The sequence below is a fragment of the Phalacrocorax aristotelis genome, chromosome 18 (assembly GCF_949628215.1).
Source record: "Phalacrocorax aristotelis chromosome 18, bGulAri2.1, whole genome shotgun sequence".
Taxonomy (NCBI): domain Eukaryota; kingdom Metazoa; phylum Chordata; class Aves; order Suliformes; family Phalacrocoracidae; genus Phalacrocorax; species Phalacrocorax aristotelis.
Genome location: NC_134293.1, coordinates 4351831 through 4373690, shown reverse-complemented (window position 1 = coordinate 4373690; position 21860 = coordinate 4351831). Strand labels below are relative to the sequence as shown.

General features: G+C 42.1%; 1 protein-coding gene across 4 annotated transcripts; it reads right to left on the bottom strand.

The window, feature by feature from the left end:
* Window positions 1-548: 548 nt before the first annotated feature.
* GGNBP2 (gametogenetin binding protein 2) lies at window positions 549-20470 on the bottom strand. 4 transcript variants are annotated; one of them, XM_075112815.1, is made up of 14 exons: window positions 20385-20470; window positions 19357-19484; window positions 15418-15498; window positions 13157-13410; window positions 12060-12158; window positions 8741-8854; window positions 6833-7042; window positions 5651-5825; window positions 3895-4089; window positions 3079-3229; window positions 2784-2909; window positions 2552-2703; window positions 1902-2150; window positions 549-1202 (listed from the first exon to the last, which is right to left on the bottom strand). In XM_075112815.1, the coding sequence occupies exons 2-14, from the start codon at window positions 19447-19449 to the stop codon at window positions 999-1001; spliced, it is 2103 nt and encodes a 700-aa protein (XP_074968916.1). In that variant the 5' UTR covers window positions 19450-19484; window positions 20385-20470; the 3' UTR covers window positions 549-998. The 4 variants fall into 4 exon arrangements, with proteins under 4 accessions (XP_074968916.1, XP_074968914.1, XP_074968913.1 ...); XM_075112813.1 differs by having other exon boundaries at window positions 6839-7042; XM_075112812.1 differs by having other exon boundaries at window positions 20356-20440.
* Between the last annotated feature and the right edge of the window lie 1390 nt (window positions 20471-21860).

Here is a 21860-nt window from a genome sequence, read left to right as displayed (position 1 = left end):
CTCACTGGCATCGGTAATTGTCTCAATGAAAACCTAAATTAAGCCCCAAAAGTGGCAGAGGCTGCACGCTCCAAATCCAAACCCATCACCAGCTAAGCACACTGACCTCGGGCACAGCACTCACGTCGAGCGCTCCACAGCACGCCCACACAGCCCAGAGCTGGGCAGAGGCGCCTCAGACAGCTCCGCACAGTGCCGTGCCACACCAGCACATCATCCCAGACCCTGGAAGCAGAACAGCCGCCCGACGCCGAGCGGCGCCGGCCTGGTTGGTGCGGTGCCACACTGACCAAGCGGGGTGTCGCGGACCGGCTCGTTTGGCAGTAACTCGAAGATCTCTGAACCACAGCCAGTGGAGAATCACCCAGCCCGGAGGGCTGGTTTGCACGAGCACCACTGAAGGATCTGTGCTTTCCCCCCCGGCAAGTCTACTCACCTTCCACCTGCCCCCACGAAGCTCCGGAGACTGAAGCGACAACTATCCACCTGAACAGCAGGGATTCAGACTGCTGGGAAGGAGCGTTTAAAGTAGAAACAGGTACACCAACTTTTACTATGCATATTAATAAATATTCTTTATTTAAATTTTGCACATTGCGCTTTAACATATTACATCCAAAACATTTTGCAAATGGATGTCTACTTTGTAAAATCTTATATTCAGCTCATTGTCATTCTGTACAGAATTATAGGTACAACATTACTTTGCCACTAGTTTGCTTTTTGTAAGTCTCACATTTGTAGAGAAACATTTAATGAAAAGAGATGGCTTAAATTATAAGAGAGGCTTGCACAGCTACTCAACTAAAGATACAAGCCTGAAGAAAAAAGAAAATTAATGAAATCACCTCCACCAGCCTCCCCAAAAAACAAGAAAAAAAGAATCACATTAATTTAAGATAAAATTTTGCTGTAAGTCACTAAATTAAGTTTTTGAAAGAGAAGGCGCAGTAGTCATCTTGAGAATTTCAGTGAAAGACAGAGCTATTTTATTGTATTTAGTTCGCTCCAGCTGTTGTCAACCAACCATTACAAATGGGCCTCTTGTGATCATTTAAGCGGCAGTATTTATTAAATTTCTCCTTCAGATGCTGTCGGTATTGTTCTCTATTGCTGTAAAAAGACTTGTTGTTTGCCATAAAGGACTGTATTTCATCTTGTGAGATAAAGATTTCCTCATCAGAAGTGCATTCAGACTCATCCTACAAATGAAAACAGGCATTTAAGAACTCCCGCATTGCCCTTCCTGTGCGCCGCACCTGTCTTGCAACTGCACACGTTGTCTACGGCTGCTCTGAAGAAAGGTGTAGCCTTCACGTCACGACACCAGGAGCCTCAGCTGGCTAATCCAGTCACCCGATCCGCACACAACGCTCTGCTAGTTTTTGGGTAAGAGGCAGCCTATACAGTCATGACATCTACCAGATTAAGCTTCAGAGCCGTGGCACATTTCCACTGAAAGCAGGTGGCTTTTATCAAGAGTTAAAAAAAAGGATGTAAAGCAAGGGGAAGGAGAAGGGAAAGGAGAGAGGGGAAAGTTGTCCAAGGAGCCTATAGTGGGAAGTAATATTTGAGGCACGAGGGCAGCAATAATGCGCGTTTCATTTTATGGAATAATACGATCCTTGATAATGAATACTTATAATACAAGTTCTGTCACTTGCATTCCCGCGACAGGCCATTTCTCCTCCTCTGCAAAGCGTCTGAGTTACATACTTCACAGAGAACACACAAAAGCAAACAAACTAAACGCTGGGAGAGTAAGCTAGGGATCTTGGGCTCGGTTATGTGCTCTCTTGTAACAGTTCGTCAGTGGGATTTGAGTTCTAAACCCCATCCTCAATCCCGAGGATTTAAAGCAGTATGTGACAACCTAAAATTCAAAGTAAGCGGTTACTTACAAGGAGTTCCACTAAGCTCTTGGCACCTTTTCCAGTATCAGGAACAAGTGACATTTCTGTAGGTTCTGCAAACTGTGACACGTTTTTCATATGCTCAAACCAAGGCAACTGCTGTCCGCTTTTTTCTGAGCTACAGCAGCTTTCAGCATGTGTGTCTTTGGTCTTGTCGCGATGAAACTCTGTGTGCATGATATTTCCTGAGGTCTCTCTGTTACCTGGATCTGCCATACAGCTTCCAAGTTTCTGAATCTAAAATTGAAAATAGCCTGTAATGAACCACTAGCAGTGTTAAACCTGACCTTTCAAGTTTCAGATAGAAGCAGAGGGAGAGAGGAAAGGAAAAAGTTCAAAAAGAGAGCAAAGAGAGACATTTTTTAAATGTGTGTGCCTGGGGAGGAGGGGGAACGACACGTTAATTCACTGAGAGTGCACAAAAGGGCACACACTTAGGAACAGAGGAGAGAAGAGACTCCTTCCACCACAACCTGTTCGAGGAAGGTGCTCGCCTTCAAAACTTGGATGGAGAGGTAACGGAAGATCCTTGTTACCCCATTTACAGCATTAGTCACAACTGAAACTTTAAATACTTTTAGAACTACTTTAGAGTGTGTGCATTTAAGTAAGCATTCTGGAATAGCTATGTTCCTTACATGTTCATTCTCACACTTCAGTATTTTACTTTTCTTTTTCTTCTTTTTGTTTTTGCCTTTTGTGTTATTCTCTTCCGAATTAGCCCAACATTCCACACAGCTATCTCCATCCTCCTCTTTGTCATCACAGCGATGGACACATGAATCATCTCCTGCAAAAGACAGGAATTTTCTTCTCAGATACTTAAGTTTTGTGGATACCAACCCAATACTATGCTCTCACCAAACCTACCATTTTCATCATGGTTGCAAATGCCTTCGGTGCAGGCCACGTCTGATCCCTCTCGAGACCCCGTTTCGCTGCCCTCCATGCTGGATGAATAGCCACAGTCACTACCGTTACAATGTGGAGATAAACCTGGGACAAAGTGAAGTCACAGTAACCTACAGCAGCTGTTGCATGTTCTTTACTTATGCCTCTAACAAGAAAGAATTCTTTAACAAGTTATTTAAAAAAAAGCTGAGCACTGTTTACCCCATAAATGGTAAATATTTTTGAAAATGAAAAATAATGACATTTAACATACCTTTCTTGATTTTAGGTGAACCTAATAGGGTACCACTACTAGGGCAGGTGCAAGAAGTGCTTTCATTAGTAACAATTACTTCTACACAATTGTTAGCTTCTTCGGTGCTACCACAGGCTTTACAACTACTTTCCGTGAAGTTCGAATTTTCCTTAAAACAAAAACAAAAAATACTTGCAAGTACTGGAAGAAGCTCAGTCAGCATCTTTACAAAGGATACTCTTTCTACAAGAAAAAACAGCTGACACTGACCGATAACAGCCACAGCATTGCTTATAATTCTTCAGAAGCACAGGACAACTTACGCCCAAAACACCAACTGCTTTCCCCACAATAGTATGACCTACAGTTAGCCCATTAAGTTCAGTCAAGAGGTCCAGAATAATTACACTTACTCAATTAAAGCTTCCCCCTCTCCAAAAATTCAGTGGTAATTGCCTGCAACTAGCATTTGAATGCCCATATTCTAAGTGATCTTTAAGAAATGATAGTTGAAAAATATTCTGGCATAACCTGACCCCCCAGATTTAGGATTTAAAAAACAAACACGCCCAAAAAACCCAACCTCAATGACAAAACAAAACCACACCAAATCCCCAAGAGCTAAGGGGTTCCAGGCAACTGCTTTACAAAAAGACTGTACTAATCTGAAAAAGTATTAAATTCCACTAGTGATCAAAAACTAGTTCCCAAAACTGAAATACAGTAAAGACCTCTCAAGAATCCTAACACAGAACGGCGAGCTGATGAATGAAGCACCAAATTAGAAATCTAGTTATTTAACACCAGCAAAAAGCCACAGCTATCAACGTTTACCTTTGCTTGATTTATTTCCTTCTCTTCTGTTGCCTGCAAAGGAGCCGGGATCTCACACACACACTTATTTTTCCGTCTGTTCTTTCGCTTTTGGCGCTTCTTCTCTTGTTTAAGCTCTCGCACTCTTTCTTCTTCTGAAAATTCTTCACAGAGCTGTTCCAATCGACTAATACCCTGCACTTTTTCCACAGCCATCTGTTTATAAGAGGTTAGATCTATTTATAGATGTTAACACAATTCAAGCTTTTACATTTACAGTAAGAGGAGGAGGAAAATAGCTGGTAAGTACTTTTTATAATAAAAGTCACAGCAACACAACGACTGACTATAGAAGAAAAATGCCTATCCAGATTTAGTCACTAAGTTTAGATTGGTGGAGAAGATAAACGTATGGGGGGAGCACTGCCTTTAACTTATGGCCCAGATTCACAATTTTCAGTGAAAAGTTGTGGACTTGGACACATTTTTGGAGCTGTTTACATGGTAGATACCCTGGACCATTTAACACAGCAGTGCAAAAATCCACGTTAGAACTACTGCTACAGAATTCCTGCAGCTCTTTGCCTAGGGTAACAAGTGAAAAATCTAACTGATTTTCTAGGCAGTCCAATTTTGAAGTGTAGACATATTTCAAAATATAGCAAGTATCTAAATATGTTCCTTAATATTAAATTTAGAACAAATATCATAACAGCACATGTACATACAAAGTTACAAGAATATAATTAAACTAGTGAAATATTCTGGATCAATGCTCCTATGGAGGTAAAAATAAACGCATGGGGTTTGGGTTGGTTTTTTTTTTCCTCCCACCCAAATCATTCTGGGAACTCCTTAAGCCAAAATGAAACATCATCATTCCCACTCACCTTAGAGAAGGACCCCATATAGAGATATAACAGTTCTGTATTTCAAATTCATAGCCAACCTTGTAAACCAGTATAATTACCCGGGTTTCACAATGTCAATGACTTTTCAACACCATACTTTACTAGGTTAAAAGAACACCATGACAAAACCTGGCAGAAGTGCCACGGTGTACCCAGTCCTATGCCATTTCCACAGCATTTTAAGTCTTAAAAAAACGTACTTGTAAAAAAACTCCAAGAACTAACTAGATTAGGGTTCCATTATGATCTTTCCTAAACTGATTTCATTCCTCCTCTGATGTTTTAGAATTTTTTAGGCAAAACAGTCGGTATGAATGGAAGATAAACATACCAAAAAGGATCTATGTCATACCAAAGGGGAAGTATACCATTGGCATACATTAAAGGAACTGCATGGAGTTCTGTCTGAAGTTCAGCATCCCACAGGATTACAGAGTGCACTTGGAACACACCGAACGCACCAGTTAGCAGTTGTGTTTGTAGTTCAAAAGCACATCCTCCATTTTTACTAATAAGCCAAATAAAAACTGTTGTAGCCAGAGCTACTTTAAATGCTATCAGGTAGAAATACCTTCACTGCGAATTAAACACACAGAAGATCCAGTGTACTGTAACGTGCAGCTTGGAAAGTAAAAGCAAGCCTCAATCTTTTATGTTCCAGTAGACTTCACATCGGAGTGCAACTGAGTTGTGCTATGCATTGATACTAGACAACTGTTGCCTGCAGTGAACAAGGGGTTGAATGCAACGCCCCTGAAGCTTCTTCCAGCCCAGGGTTAGTAGAAAGCAGAAAAATAGTTTTAGTGAAAATGCACACAGTCACGATAGCAATTCAAATACAAGTTCAATAAAATCTGATTTTTTACCTCAAAGCTTTTGCGTAAAGCATCAACACCTAGGTAAAAAAGCATCTGCCACGTTTGTTCCTCAGCCCGCAACTTTTGCCAGATTCGGTGTAATCTTTCATAAAGGTGAATACCCAGGCAGGTCAAAACTTCTTCTTGGGCTATGTCTATTGTCTTAGCATGCCTTTCTCTTCGTCTAAAGGAAGAGTTGAACCAAAGTATAGCACGGTTAAAGCAGCTGAAAGTCTACCAAGAGGTCAAAGCAGTTCAATGACTTATTTTCTTTAGGTACAGCTGAAGATATGTTTGCATGAACAGCTTTTTAAATAGAGTTCTGCTGCGCTGCATGCGGATGCAAAATAGAAAGGACCAGGTCAAAACCACCCCTACGCTCCTGACACGCTGATCTGGGCATGGCACTGTTAAGCTGCACTATGCCTTCTAACCTGTGACTTCTGAAGGTGTTACCCCATCGGCCTCTGCTTGCTCCTCCTAGGAGGGATCAGCAGAGTTTTAATGCCGAAGAGATGCGGCCATTCTTTTGTTTCCTAGAATCTGTATTTAGTTTATATAGCAAATATTTCAGCTTCCTAAACATTTATGCATCAGGTAGCTGAAGCTGAAAAACACACATAGAAGTTTACGCATTACTTACCATACAAAGTAAAAATATGTCAGTATTAATCTGTATCATCTATGAAGGAAAAATCACTATAAAAGGATTTATACTCCCAATCAAACAGTTGGGTTCTAATGTTATTTGGCTCAGAATTGTATTTTTCATTAGAGGATTTTAAGGTGCTAAAACAGGTTCAGAAATTGCTATAATATACAAATGGCAACAAACCTAAACTGAACACTTGGCATTTGGTAAAGCTGTCACCTAAGGCTCTCTTTCTATTTCGCATATTTTGAACACCTCAATGGAAAAGCAGGCAGCCCTAGTGAGTGAACAAATGAGCTAGAAGACATCTGGCAATTTCTTTCAGTCTTGCCTTCAGAGTTAAATGCACTTTAAAGTCAAAAGCACATACAAAATCTTCGCTACTTTGAAGCACTATCTTGAAAGTCTACTTCAACGTGAATAGTTACATTCAGAAGTTTATTATGCAGCAAGGAGGCAAAAACCACTTTTGCAAAATACATTCAATAATAAAATAAAGAAGCAAAGCGCTAGATAGCCCACTCTAGCAAATTACATACTCATACCCTCCTGCGAACTCTGGTTCAGCTCGACCCAATAGGTGTGCGATGAAATCTGTTTCACAGCATACATGTATATGACGTTCATGGGGACAGCAACGCAAACCCTCGTAAAGTGCAGCGCAGTAGCCCTTTTCTTTGCTGCAGTCTAGCTCACCAATAAGAATATTGTATGCCCGAAGTACTTTATTTTTGCAGTCAGTGCAAAACCTGTGTTAAAACAGAACATGACAGAACTGAATTCTTATTCAAGCAGAAATTTAGACCCGCTTAGTCCAAGTTATAATATACTGAGCTACTTAATAGCACATGCTATATTTAAACTAGGTCACATAAGGTTTATGTTACTTCAAAAGGTAAAATAGTAAGACTTTGGCTGTAAGCCACCTAAGTTTACTAAGTGTATTATACTACCCATCATACATTACAAGTCTGGATATCAACTTTCATGCTCCAAGGCATAAATCAGGTTAATTGTTAATATGAAGAAATTCCTATATGGAGTTGCAATTCCATATTCGTTCAAAGATCAGAAATCTAATAGTGAACAAACGGAATCATTAGTACAAGCCAGGACAAAATTCCTCTCAAGTAACACACTCCATGTTACTTTCTAGCAATTATTTAGAGTACACTCAAGTGAGTGATAAGCAATAAGAAAAAAGTTTCCTCTGTTGCCTGCTGTATAAGAGCGATGTTTCCACTACAAGCGCCTTTAAACATATTTTGAATTCTTAGATTACTGCACAGATAGCCAAACAAGGTTTATTTATAACACGATCTATTCAGTTTAAACCTGTGATAGCTCAGATAACTAATATGAGAAGAGTATAGTTATGAAGTCCATTATAATTAAAATACAACCAAATTAAGCTCATTCTATTTTATAAGAGGAAGCAATCTTCAAGAAGCTACAAAACCTCTTGCTGTATTATTCTAAAAATGCAAGTCAGACAAGCTGCTCACATTTCAGCTCTCAGCTTGAAAAGCTGGCTCTTCATGCCATCTCTGGATGGTGCTTTTCCCTTTCCTAGTTTGTCCAGTCACTTGACAACACTAAGTCAAACATATTTTGATGTTTGATAGAACTACGATAACTGGCTAGTTTCTGTGATGAAAGGAAAGAAAACAGTAATGTTATTGCAGGTTAGCATCAGGAACGCTGCCAGCACCATGTTTAATGTCACAGGAGATTAAAATTATTTTGTTTCCGAAGTGTTATTTCCACACCACCACCACCCGTGCACCCATCTGTGCCCCACAGTTTGTGTCAGAACCTTGAGACTACTGGAAATTAAAACTTTTTAATCAGCGTAGTAGCTACCATACACATGCAACAATAATTTAGTGGCCTATTTTTTCCCTGCAAGAGACACCTAATAGCACTAGCACTACTAAGTCATAAACAACTGTTTTAAAACAGTGATTTACAAGCAACACCAAGCCTAAAATCTGTTTCTATTAGTTTAGTTCACATGATTTTGAAATTGCACATACTCTCCGAAAGCCTAAAAGAAGGCATGGTCCCAGACAGAGTAGGCTACTTGTGAAAAAGTGAAAGAATACACAGAGTCTCAATACATCAAAATATAAATCATAATTTAATCCTATCAAAAAATAAAATTAAGATGAGTAGCTTTGACTTCATCTGAGACGTCCACCTTTCCCCTACCTGGAACAATAGGTAAACCACAAAGAATATTCTACCATCTTAGTCTCAGCAACAGTTACAATGCAATCTGGCAAGGTTCTCCACCACCATGAAGCTTAGATCTTAAGTTTTAGAAGGGTATCAGAAGAACCCTCTACACTTCAAAAACATTATATGAACTCTGCATACATTTTGATTCACAAAAAATGCAGCCTGTATTCCTCAAATGAAGGTGTGTCTTTGTTCTTTTAACATACCTGTGTTTTCGTAGATAGGTTTCTAATGTTTCTAAGAGACAACTAGAGTCAATTAAAACTACTTCATCCCTGCACTCCTGGGACATGAGCTCCCACACATCCATCCAACAACCCCTGCAAAAAAAAAATCATAAGAAACAAAAGACTGTACATTATCCTGTTATGGGTTTAGAAAAGAAGCAGAATAAAGCATCGTTAGTTTACCTGACTGCTCCCTGGAAAGGTCCATAGTGGAAAGTGATGCTACACTTGCTCTCCTTGTTCCTTCTGTCTTCACTATCTTTCTTATCTGCACTTAATCTCTCTGTACTGAGTGTGCTACTGCTCCCTTCACTGTCACATAGTATTAAAAAACATTTTTTTAAAACTATACCATATATTTTATGAACTAGTAGTTTTTCCTAAACAAATACTATGAAAATGCTACCACGTGCCTTAATTCACGTTGAATCCTTTATGGGCCGAGCCTTAACTTCCAGTAAAGTTAGGGGTCAGAGACTAGATACAAATTTTCCTCTCTGTGTTTATAAATCCAGATTCATAATGACTTTTTAAAGTTACAGCTGAAAACCAGTAGTAATTTTAAAGAATATCACCTTAATTATAAACTCATTTAAGTTTTAATACTTCTGGCAGATTAAATTTTATATGACAACTTACTAAAAAACCAAAACAAAAACCCAAAGAAAAAGGCAAAACAAAACGCCTGAACTTCGACACGTCTACCACCACAGGAAACCATAAAACACCCTACATTAAATTTCCAAAATGTGTTTAAAAAACCCAAACAACCAAAAACAATCAAAAACAAAACAAAAAACCCAACCTACAACTTTACAACACATATTTGGATATGCTAAAAGTACACTTACAGAGCTAAGAACAAACTTTAAATAGCAAGTCATGTTTACTTACATGCTTGTCTACACTTGACATTTTATCAGAACAGTCATTTCTGTTTAAGTTCATGTATAGATACAACAGAAGAGGAAAACAGGGGAAGAAGCACTCCTATTTAATAATTAGCCCCTCAAGAGTATTTATGTATGCTATTATCTAGTTTGCCAGATCACATGGCTTCCATTTATGAAAGGTTAAAATGCTCCTTAGCCCCGAATGGAACCGAGTAGCCATAAACCAGGCACATTAAAACTGAGGACATCAAGTGACTCTCAAGTGGTATTAGCTAGTTACGTAACTTGTATAATTAATCACACAATTACAATTCAAATCCTTTTTTATGCGTACAAAATGCCTAACAGATGCAACTCATCTGAAGAAGTTTCTTTTAACGAAGTCAACCAGAAGCTGTAAGTTGATAAATAAAATTTGTTCTGTAAGACAATTCTAGACACCTCCATGTCCAGGCTATAAGCCTATTTGCTTCCCTCAAGGCCGCAGATTTATTTGGAGAAGTATCAGTACTGATACACCCTGATCACTTCTGTAGCTTAACAAATGGGTATCGACTGAGCAAGCAGAGTGCAAGCCCTGTTTCTTTACCAAACTACGCTGAATGTCCACAAACCATGTTATCAGATGAAGCTGAAAGCGTTGCTTGCAGTATGCTAAAATACTGCCCTTCCGCATATCCCCTATTAACCTGCCAGCATTCACAATACTAAAGGGATTTATTCCAGCATGAATTGAGGAAATAAAGGCAGCATTTCCCTCTCTATTAAATCAGTTTCAGAATTGTTCTGCCTTGCCAAAACGGTAAGTGCAGTTTCCATGATATATGTTCTTATACAGAAAAGATTAATTTTACTAAAAACAAAACAAAATAACACTTCCATAATGCTATGAATTTGCTTTATTAAAAAAAAATCTCTATACCCCAATGATCTTATGCTGGTGTAACATAAGCTTTAAACTAATTATATGAAAGGCCTGTAACCAAAATATAATAGGAGACAATGATTAGCTACCACTATCCTCAAGCAGAGTAAAAATCAAGTGTCAAATTCCACATGCCTAGCATCTCGGGGGATTTACCTAAACCCAGAGAGACTCACATCTGCAGAGAAAAATACATGTCCTATAACTGGAAATCATGATCAAGCTTTCACAGGTTGTACGCTTAACTGGAAGCAGAATACAAGTAACTAAAAAAGGCCCTAGACACCAACTAAGCATAGGAGTCTAATTTATTGGTCATCATAGTAAAACCAAAAATATAAAACACACCCCACAAACAAGAAAACACCCCCCCGCCAAAACCCACACCAGATTTACAAGGAGTGTTTTTCTGGTTAACTGGCTGGAATAAACCATTTCAACTTCAAGACACAGAGATGTATATGCATCTTTTTCACTGGCATATTCAAAACATGCTGTCACGTTTTCAGAAAACACATTTTCCAGAGTTTTAGTTTTAACCCTGCAGCCCAACCACAATAAAGCCCTTTGTTAACAGTTGTGCGAGGCATTTTTAATAATCCCAAGCAAAACGATGTATATTTGTTTAGCATGTACCCTTTCACCTCAGTGTGAGAGAAACTGCTGATCAATCATCTTGGTGTAGAGCACAAAAACCAGTTTGTCTTTCTAGAGCGCTGTTCGCATCACAATGCAGAAGCCATCCACACCCCGAGCAGACTATATTCCAAGTTATGTCAGCCAATATATGAGAAGCACAACAGAGGGCACTGGCTTGTAATGGCAAAGTTGCATTTTGACAACGGGTTTTGAAATTAAATGTGGATATTTTTATTAAAAAAAAAAAAACAAACCACACAAAAAATGCTGAACAAAACACCCCATCACCAAGTAAAAGACCCAAAAGCCAAGAGGCAAAAATGGAATGGCTAGAACCAACAAGCAAGTTTTGGGAAACAGCCAATTTCATATAGTAGCTTTAAACTTTATGTGAAAGCATCACCAGTTGCCTTAGGGAGCTCTGACAAAGGACGACTCTCACACTGAGAAAGGAGTAGAGATCTTATGTTGGGAGGGCAGAAAACCTTATTGCACTAGTTTTATTCGATCAAAGTGTGAGCAAGGGCAGTGGGGAAAGGATTAAACACCCTACTGATAAGACAGTCACTCGTACTGCACAAAAAAGGGCTAACTACCTTCTTACAAAAACCTACTGAAAAAGGCTCATGCCCTACAACACTCGCTGCCCAAAACTCTTGAGTGCCTCTGTTCCTCTCCCCCAGAACTATTTGGGTCTCTATAATCCAAACATCTTGGAGATTACTACTCTGGCAAACAGAACCATAAGAATTGATCTCAACACTTAAAAATAAATTAGGATCAGTAGTTTGGTTCCTTAAAATATTTTAGATTGAATTGTGCCTGTTAAACACAAACTTACCCCAAAGGTTTTGGTTTGTGCGTGTCCAGGGAGTGTAGCTGACATCTCTTGTTCTTCTTACTTTTGGGAATTGCATCAATCATATCATTCAGTTTGGACCTGTGGAAAAAATGTAACTTAGTATTCTGAAAACATCCTTTTCTAGAGAAACTTTAAAGGGGTTGATTCAGCTCATGGATTAGAAAAAAGTATGCTAATGAACATTAAATCGAAAACTTTTTTCCTGTCCCTCATTTTTACTTCTTATGACATTCAGTCCTGCAGTACACAAGGAAAATACAGTACAGACTTTCCCGACAAGACCTAGCAAGCAAGATAAAGATAACTCACATCTAAAAGCTATTGCATAACTTTGTAAATAAGAGACCTCAAGCAATGACACCTATTTCAAAAGTGCAGGGAACCACTAAGACCACTTTATCAAGTTACACTACCTCACCCTCCAAATCTCAATATCCCCAGCTCTGCACTAACCTTTCCTGCTTCTCACTGCCCTGCTAACTGGAGCAAGAAGTAGAACGAGCTGAAGCCAACTGGAAGGCAAAGGCACACTGTGGTGAGCAGCCATTGTTTTGCCTGCTGACAGCTGAGAAACAAATGGCACTGAGACTGAGGCTATTTATTGTGGTAGCCAAACCCAGAAGGTATAACTTTCTCCCTGTTACCTTTCTACCCACGAGCAGAAAGTTTGGAGGTGTGGGGAGGGCGTGGTGCAGTAGGGGTACTAATATTAATAATTTTTTTTAGTTTATTTTTTACATGCAAAGTAGTAGGGCAAAGAAACTCTCTTCTTCCAGAGATCATGAAAAAACCCCAGCGTCTGTTTCAGATTAACGACTAAACATTTTATTAGTGATATCTTTCAATTGCAATCATGGCATTGCAACCGATGATATGAAAGGTTAGGTCTTTTGGGTTTGTTTTTTCCCAGTTTAGGCAATAACTAGTTTAACATGGCTGTAAAAGACAAGTATGTACTGTAAGATTCAAACTTGCGACAATTTAGTATCGCCAAGAAAGCTGCAAAGTCAAATGTGCAGAAGCTAGCTCTCCTTTTCCCCAGATAAGTGTAATCTGGGCAGTTCTAAGACACTTACCCATGCACATAAAACAGTGTATAAAGCTTCTTTGCATCAGTCATACAGCTTCGAGTCACAGAAAGAACCCCCTTTGGCCCTACTGTTAGGGGCTCAAGTGCTGGATTTCCAGACTCAACAAGCTGAGAAAACAGGCGTTCCACACTGCGACGACAGCCAACACATGGGACCAGCTGAGAAAGTGCGCTCAAAACCTCACGAGATGTCACCATCATGGCAATATTTAGATCCTGCTGTTTAAGCATGCTATGTCTCTGAAAAAGAACAAGAAATGAAATAATTTAAATAAAAAATCCCCACATCTTAAACTGTTCAAGATTTCTTTGCTTTCAACAGCATTTCCTTATCAAAATACACTTGTGGAAACCCTATGCTCAGAGTTGCAGGTCACTGTCTTGGTGTGGATCACTTAAAATGCTTACTGTGTGAATGAAACCACACTTGCTAATATCACAGCAGCAATTCTGCTTCAAGACTTACAGTCTACCCTCTGGAAGGAAGCTAATATTTTTTCTTCTTGTTCCCTCCTCCTACCACTCAAATCAGCAAATGCTACTTCCAAACAAATGGCACACCTCCCTGTCCTTATCAGGAAGCCCTTTCTTCTCCACCTCTGCACAGATGTTTTAGGGTCTCACATATGACTCTGCACATTTTCATCTTCTATTCACATTCATTTTATCTTTGGCACATAGAAAGGAAATTCCTGGACACTCCCTGGCATATATGGAAATCTCATTTACAACAAATGTGTTCTGTTCAGACCAAGACAATTTAGCAATATTTCCCCTGGAAGGCTAGATGCCATTTCACATTACAATTCTAATACCTGAAACTAAAAAAAAAAAAGCACCCATTACTATTCAGGGTGAAACATTTTACTTCAGCAGCAAACATTCAACGTGTGCTAATAATAGAACATTAAAGAAAACATCCCCTAATATTTCCTACGTCAATACACAGTTTTCAGAGCTTCTCCTGGTTCCTCCGTCAAACACATCGAGGCACACATACACACAAAAAGCACACACCATTCTGTTACTTTTTCTAACTGCTAAATTACTAGCTTGACTTCATCAGCACTGAACTGCCACTTGCACGGCTACACAGAAGACAGAGTCCCTTCCTTACACAACGGTCAATACATCGACACTTAGATTATCAGCACTACCAGCACTTTCGGGCATAACCTGCAAAAGCAGAGTCCTGTTGGTGTATTAATTGTCATTTTCCCCTGGTTACACAAAGTACAGCTTTGTGAGCACAGCTGTATCTGTACAGGGAATATTTCGCCATGATAGTATTTTCTATATTATTGCCATATCACATCACTTAAACACTCATAATGTAGAAACAACTTGTCACAACTTCTGGGGAAAGAAAGAAAAGACCATACGATACAGTGGAACTAATCAGTGCCATGCAATGTGTAAATGCATCAATTGAAAAGAGAATTTTTTGAGCTCATTTTATGTAATGCATGCTATGAAGAGTAAAGTTATTATCAGACAACATTTAATGTTTGTGCTCTTAAAGGCAGGCACATTAAATAATCTGACAAGTGATATCACTCTGCAACAATCCTCTTTCCTGTAAGTAATAGTACTAATCACGGCAACAGCAGAATGAGCTATTTTCACAACACAGCTATGCTTTATATGCAGCATGTCTGAACTGCTGCTGCCAAACCACAAGTGAAGAAGTGCAAGCTGCATCTCGGCAAACTAGCCTGTTCCTTTGGACATCAAGTGGCACCATTTTTCAGTTGCTGCAAGTGTTACAGTGCTAGATATTTGCCAGAGTGTTAGCAGGTAAGCTTCAGGGACACCACAAAACTGTCTCTCACTATTAACTATATACAATACATAAATTGGTACATTAACTCTATCCTGGTATGGTACTAACCATGAGAATTTGATCTTAAGCAATGCACACCTCTACTTGAATAAGCAGTTCAAAAGTATTCAGGAAAAAAAAAAAATTAAAATGTATTTAGAAACTGTAGTTTCCATTAAGTATAAACTGGCAGTGACCAGAACATGTATTGTTTTTACAGGTTTTCAATCCTAACTAGACATGCAGCAACTGCCTCCTGACAAGACAACAGTGTACAAATGCTGTGAAACATAGAAAATGAAGGCACCTGGTGTACCTTGGTACCAACATGTAATTGAATTAGGGTGCTGGCATGTCTTTTAAGTCATTCCAAGAGCGACAACCTCCTAGAGAAGCCTTCTTAAAAAACAGAAGGATGTATTTACCTGAATGAACTGTTTTAATTGTGCACCGTTATTCTGATGTCCATCAAGGTTTAGCACATTATCAGGAAATTCCATCACCATCTATAAGAGAAAGGGGGGAAAAAAAGAGCCTTCAGAAAAAAAGTCAAACACAGCATTCATTTATTTTAATTTCTTGGGGGAAATAAGACAAGTTATGTTGAATGCTCATTGTTTTTACGTAACTATTGGAAGCTTGGGAAAGGATGATAGTAACAGTTTAAGACAGTGAATGTTTAATATAATGTTCTAGAGGCAGTTTATAAATGGTAACTCTTAAATAGCAACTTTTGCGTTCTCTATAACAGCTAAATGGACCATCAGTATTTATATTACACTATTTACATGACTTGAGACCCTGTTTCAGTTTAAAAAAAAGAAACGTACTTCGACACACAAAGATCCAAACTGACCCAACAGACTAACTCAATATATAAAGCTATGAAGAAACAGTCACAACAGTTTAATGACTGACTCCTTCAAAGGCTAATTTAAAACCATATTAACCCAAAAAAGGTACTCCAAGGTATACTTTGTTTTGTATGATGCAGCTGCAACTCTCAAGAGGCTCAAAGTAAAATGTTAAGCCTACAGAACAATGTGATTACTTGCAAGTAATTAATAATATTTCTTTTCCAACTACTAAGCAACAAAGAGGACAACTTCTTGGGGGGGGGGGGGGTGGAGGGGAGGCAGAATGAGTAAAATAATTTTCAGTCAAAAATCCAACTTTGCAACCCTGGAGAAAAATGAAACCAACTAGAAAAATGAGCAATGGCTGGCTTAGTTGATCATCTTTGTCCAAACTGGGAAATATAGAATTTATCAATATGAATCTGAAAGTTCACTTTAAAATCTGAAAGACAAAATAACAGCTTTGGTTAAGAATGCTAATACCAATCAACAGCAAATGAAATTGTCCGATTCATCCTTTTTCCTCCTTCCACCTTGCCTCAATTGTCTAGTCAAGACAGAATTCCCTGCTGTCTTTGTAATTGCTAACACTACCTCCAGAGAAGTCATATATTTACTTTTACAGGCACTCAACATTGGTCCAAAAAAAAACATCTATTCTCTAAGGCTAGAAACAAGGCAATATTTTGATCTCACATGTGCTAGAAATGGAACATTAGCACAGCTACCTTATCTTTCTGCTGAACAGTGCCACAGTGTTAATTCTAAACCCTCACACGTTTCATTTGCACGTTCCCTTGCCCCTGACCCACACACACTAAGCAGCAGCACAAGGTTTTGCTGCAGAATTACAGGTTTCCTACACTGCTAATTTGATGTTTCTGTGGGGAATGAGCTACATACAAAAGTAAAAGCTCTGTCTGCTAATAACAGAAAGAAGAGATAAACTGCTTACTTTTTTCCCCCGTCACCTTCATCTCCCACTATTAGACAACACCCTTAGGTGTTCTGTACAACAGAGTGAAATTATCAAAGACTAAATTAATTCATGTGTCTGATGAGATTTTATTAAGTGGTTAAACATCAACCACCATCACACCCTGAACTGGAAGAAAAAATTCCCATAATACCACATCAAATGGAATGCCTTCTAGAAATCATAAAAGCTGATTAAGAAATGAAAAGGGTTAAATATTTAAACTTCCTTTAATTTCTAGCTGAGCCATAAGAAACAGAAAAGTGTGACAGTGAACAATTCATTTAGAGAAACAGTATCACATTGCACCTAAACAGCTTTCTATGTTACTACAAAGCAATGTTACATGCTTAAAGAGCATTATAGGCCATTCATTCTCTAATTTGCAATCACTGATTCACTGTTTCTAGATTTAAGGCATAGATTAAATCTTCCAGCTAACAGAAATGAAGTAGTCCCATTATTTTTAAAATCTGAGTTTTAAAAGCAGTCAACACAAGACAGTTGCTATCAATAAACACCACTATTTTTTAAAGATAATGCTGCAGATGTAAAATAGTTTTTCAAAGACAACTGTATGTCTTGCAATAGCCCTCATTAAGAATTTGAAACATAAATTATAGAACACTGAGACACAGAAGCTAAGAGTTTATTCACTTGCTTCTGCAGATTCATTTAATAAAAGCCTCTAGAAACCACCTAGAAGCCTGAGTACTTTGTAACAACAGTAAGAGAATGGAAAAAAAAAAAAAAAACACCAAACAACAATGGACCTCAGACAAGATTTCTTCATGGTGAGGATGACTTGCACTTGCATAAATGCCTTTCATCCAGATGGATACAAAACAGATTTACAGCTATAGGAACCTCATGGGTATGTCTTGCCTCTGGTGTAAAAAGTAGAAGGATAGCAACAACATAGTCCAATTGCATAAAGTTCAGGCCTGGCCTTAAATTCTGGAACTAAACCACAAATGGAATTTTAGGTCAGCTGAAGTCATCTACCTGACAACTGGTACAGCCAAATTTTTACACTCTCTCTCTCAACCTATAAAACACAACAAAGGTAACAAGAGCATGGTAAGCCTTCTACTTTACACGATCTAATGAGTAATTTAACGAGGGAGTCCAGGGGCAGCAAGGGGGAAAAATTAGAGAGAAATCTAAGATCTTAAAACTGCACAGGGAATGGAAGGGCAAAATAACTTTCAAGGTGTGGCCAAGACATCAAAAAACCCCAACCTTACACTATTCCTACACAGTGCTGGGTTTTCCAGGTCATCAACCACTCCAGCAGAGCTAGATACTGCTTTGGACAACTTAAGGGGAAACTTTGCCTAACGTATAAGCACAGTTAACCAGAGACGGCAGGCTACGTAAAGCCAAAAAGTAGTGATGATATTGGGTAAATTAATAATATGCCATCATTTGAAACGATCAAAACTAAAATACAGCAAACACCCTTTCTTCAAATGTAGCAAACCAGATGGGATTGAAACAGAATCTTTAACAGTGGGACAGAGGGTTACAAGACCGTCTGAAGATACTGAATTGTTTTGTCTGGAAGATGAAAGAAATTACATTATGAAGTTGATCAAGTTATCTGATGCAAGCCAGGCACTCTCCCATACTAAAACATGAGATTAGGAATTTAAAGGACAGACCATTTTTTTACACCATTTAAAGTAACAGCAGTTACCGTCACACCACTGACAGCAACAGAAATCAAATATGAATAACTAAGATAACAAATTACACTACGTAAGCCCAATTTTATTTTCAACACAACATTTTCACACCTTTAAGAATTAGAACAAAGGACAACTGGCTGGTTAGAGAATTTTTTTTCCATTTGCTGTGTTCACCTACAATGCAATTTCTGAGCCTTCCTCTGAACGCATAAGAAAAGAGAGACTAGAGAGCCTCCAAGCTGCATTTAGTTCATTTTTCCACTGAATCTTCTGGAAATGGCAAAACCCCCATGTTTTTCAAATCAGAAGAACACACCTAGACGGCAGCTCTCTCAGATCTGTTCCTGTAGATGTAGCAGCAAGTTATTACAGACTTGATAAGCCTCACTTTAAGCCAAACCTTTCAAAAATGCTTTTCACCTTTCCTTGCCTATTTAAGAGCGTAATAATTACCTAGTTGTAAACCCAGGTTTTAACGTTAATATGGCTCCCTTCCTTATTAACTGAAAAATGGCTTTGCTCTACATTTGGGCTTGGGCACAGAGACATGCTTGCCACTTGAAAACAAGTTATACGCAAGCCCCAAGACAGCAATAACTTTCTTATTGTGCGGTTTGCATGTTTTTAGAGCTGGGAATCAGATAAAGAAGTTGCCACATTAAGCGCTGTTAACCCGAAGTGTTGCAAAGTCCCAAAGATTAAGGCTGCGGAGGCAAAGGAGGAGCCTAGGAGGCCTGTCTAGGGAAAAGGCCTCGCCTGGGAATTGCAACACACCGCCCGCACACGTTGCAAGCGGGAGGTGCGGGGACACCAGGTGCTCCGCGGGGCGCAGGCACTCACCGTGAGGGTGTCATCGATGTAGAGGGGAATCTGCCTCTTCTCGAAAGGGAATTCCTCCTCCCCGTCTCTGCAAACTGCAACCAGCCGCGCCATCTCTGCTGCTGTTGCCGCTTCCTCCCAGCTCCAGCCTGCGAGCAGCCAAAGCCCGGGGAGGTAAATACCCGCCGCGCTTCCCCGGCACACTTTCACCAGCCCGGGAACAAGCCTGTTTTACCCCATCGCCTGATTCACCACGCCGAGCGCCGGCCCCGCCGCCCAGCCCACGCCCGGACGCGCAGCCTGCCCGCCGCTTCAGCCCTGGAAGGGGCTCAGAAAGACTACGGGCCGGCAACGGGAGAGGTGGGCAGGGTGGGAAATGCGACATAACATGGAAGAAAGGGAGGGGACGGCGGGGAGGAGAGCACCCGGCCCTCCGCCGGGCACGGCCGGGGTAGGAAGGCCGGAGGCAGGCGGGGGATGGAGCTCCCCCCTCCCCGCGCCTTCCCCCGCCGCCACCGGCCCAGACAGGCCGGCGGGGCACCCGCCCAGCCCGGAGCGGGGTTTGCGGCTCTCCGCCGCCCCCGTCCCGTCCCGCGGAGGCCGCGGAGGGAGCGGAGTGGTGGCGGGGCGAGGGGCCGCCTCTCACCCCCGCTCTCCCCCGGGCAACCTGATGGCGGGCCGCGCCCCGCAGCCGCGGGGACGGGGCCCGCCGCCCTCCCGCTCCCCAGCTCCAGCCCCGGCATCGGCGGCGCCGCCCGCGGGCCCGCCGCCACCTCCCTCCGGCGGGCCGGGGATGGAAGGCAAGCCGTGTGTGGCTGGGGGCTGCAGCCCGGGCAACGCGCCGGGCAGACCCACCCCTCTCCTCCCTGTCCTCGCCCGGCCTCCAGCCGGCGCGGCTCCCCGGCCGGGGCGGCGATGGCGGGGAGGCAGTCCCGGAGGCAGGCAGAGTGCTCCCGGCCTCCCTTCTCCTCCCGCCTCCCCTCCGCCCCGCCGGGGCCACTGCCCTGCCCTGCGGCCCACCGGCTGCCTCGCTCCCCTCAGGCCTTTACCGGCTCCTCCGCGAGTCGGCGGCCCGGGCGCTCTGACAGGCGGGCGGACACCCCGGGCTCCGCCACAGAGCCGCCTCCTTCCTCTCCCCCTCCCCGGGCCCTCCCCACAGGCGGTGGCCGCGGCCCCGGGCCGCCCCGCCCTCCTCTCGCGAGAGACCGCAGCCCCGCCGCTCCCAGCCCGGGGCCGCCGCCCCGCCTCGCCGCCCCGGGCCCAGCCGCGGGAGGCGCCCGCTCACCCGTTACCTCCCGCCCCCGCGGACTCCCCTCCCCCCTGCCTGAGGAGTTGAGCTGTCACAAACGGCCGGAGCGGCGCGTTCCACCTCGAGTGCGGGGCGGGGGGGGCCGGCGGCGGCGGCCAGCGCGCTGGGCGGGAGGCTGAGGTACCGGGGGGGGGGTGGGGGGGGCGGCCGCTGCCGCCCGCCTTCCCGCCCCCGGGCGCGGCTCTGAGGGGCCGGCGGGACACGGGGCCCGCGGCCGGGCCCTCGCCTCGGACAGGCGCCGTGTCTATGGTGGGGTACGAGGAGCTGTCGCCGGGATTGTGGTTTGGGGGCGGCCCCCAGTGACGGAGAGGGGGGGGAACCATGGGGTGGGCGACGGGGAGCAAGCGGGGTTAAACCCCGGAGTGTCGGTGGGATGAAAACCCGTCGCTGTCCCGAGTGGGAGAGGGACGGAGCGCCTCGGGGCCTGCGCGTGGAAGCGGCCTCGGCGCAGGGCTTTGCTCTGGATGCGGCCCAGCGCAGCCCGACAAAAACGCATCGAACGCCTGCGCTTCAGACGCAGCCCAGACATCAAAGGGCAGCCTCAGATTCCCCTGCCCTGATTACATGCCGGGGAGGCAGGCTTTAATTGCACTTACGGTCTCTAACTTAAGGCTGTTGGCTTCTGCAGCACCCTAGTGCAACCATCTAGAAATCCTGTGGCTGCTTAATTTAGGCAGCCAAAAAAAAACCCTGTAGCCTTTCTTGAAGTATTAAATAATACAGCTGATCTGTTCATTCTTGTTATTTATGTGTATAGATACCAAAGCCCTCACAAGAAAATGCAGGGGAGGCAATTAGGGAGCAGGATTTTTTTTTTCTTGTTTCTGCATAAAAACCATCTTTAGTGGAGGAGTTAATTTACTTGAACTCATCGTGCAACATCTCTAACGGAAACATTGTGCAGAGTCACATTGCTGCACAGTTTGCAGTTCGTGTATTTTCACGGTTTTCTTCTTCAGCTAAAAAGAAAGCTGGTGTTTTGTAACAAGGGGTAGTTTCTCCCGTCAGAGTATCGTGAGCACGGCGGACTGTGATGAACATACATTGTCTCTGCATTCAGCGTGCGGGCTTGCCTGTTACTTCTGCCCCTCCGCTCCCGCAGCATGGCTGGATCACATCGACAAAATGGCAGCACCCCATGTTTTGTATTCTCAGGGTGCATGTTGATAAACTACATATGAAAAGCACCACAACATTTCATGTAATTTTTATATAC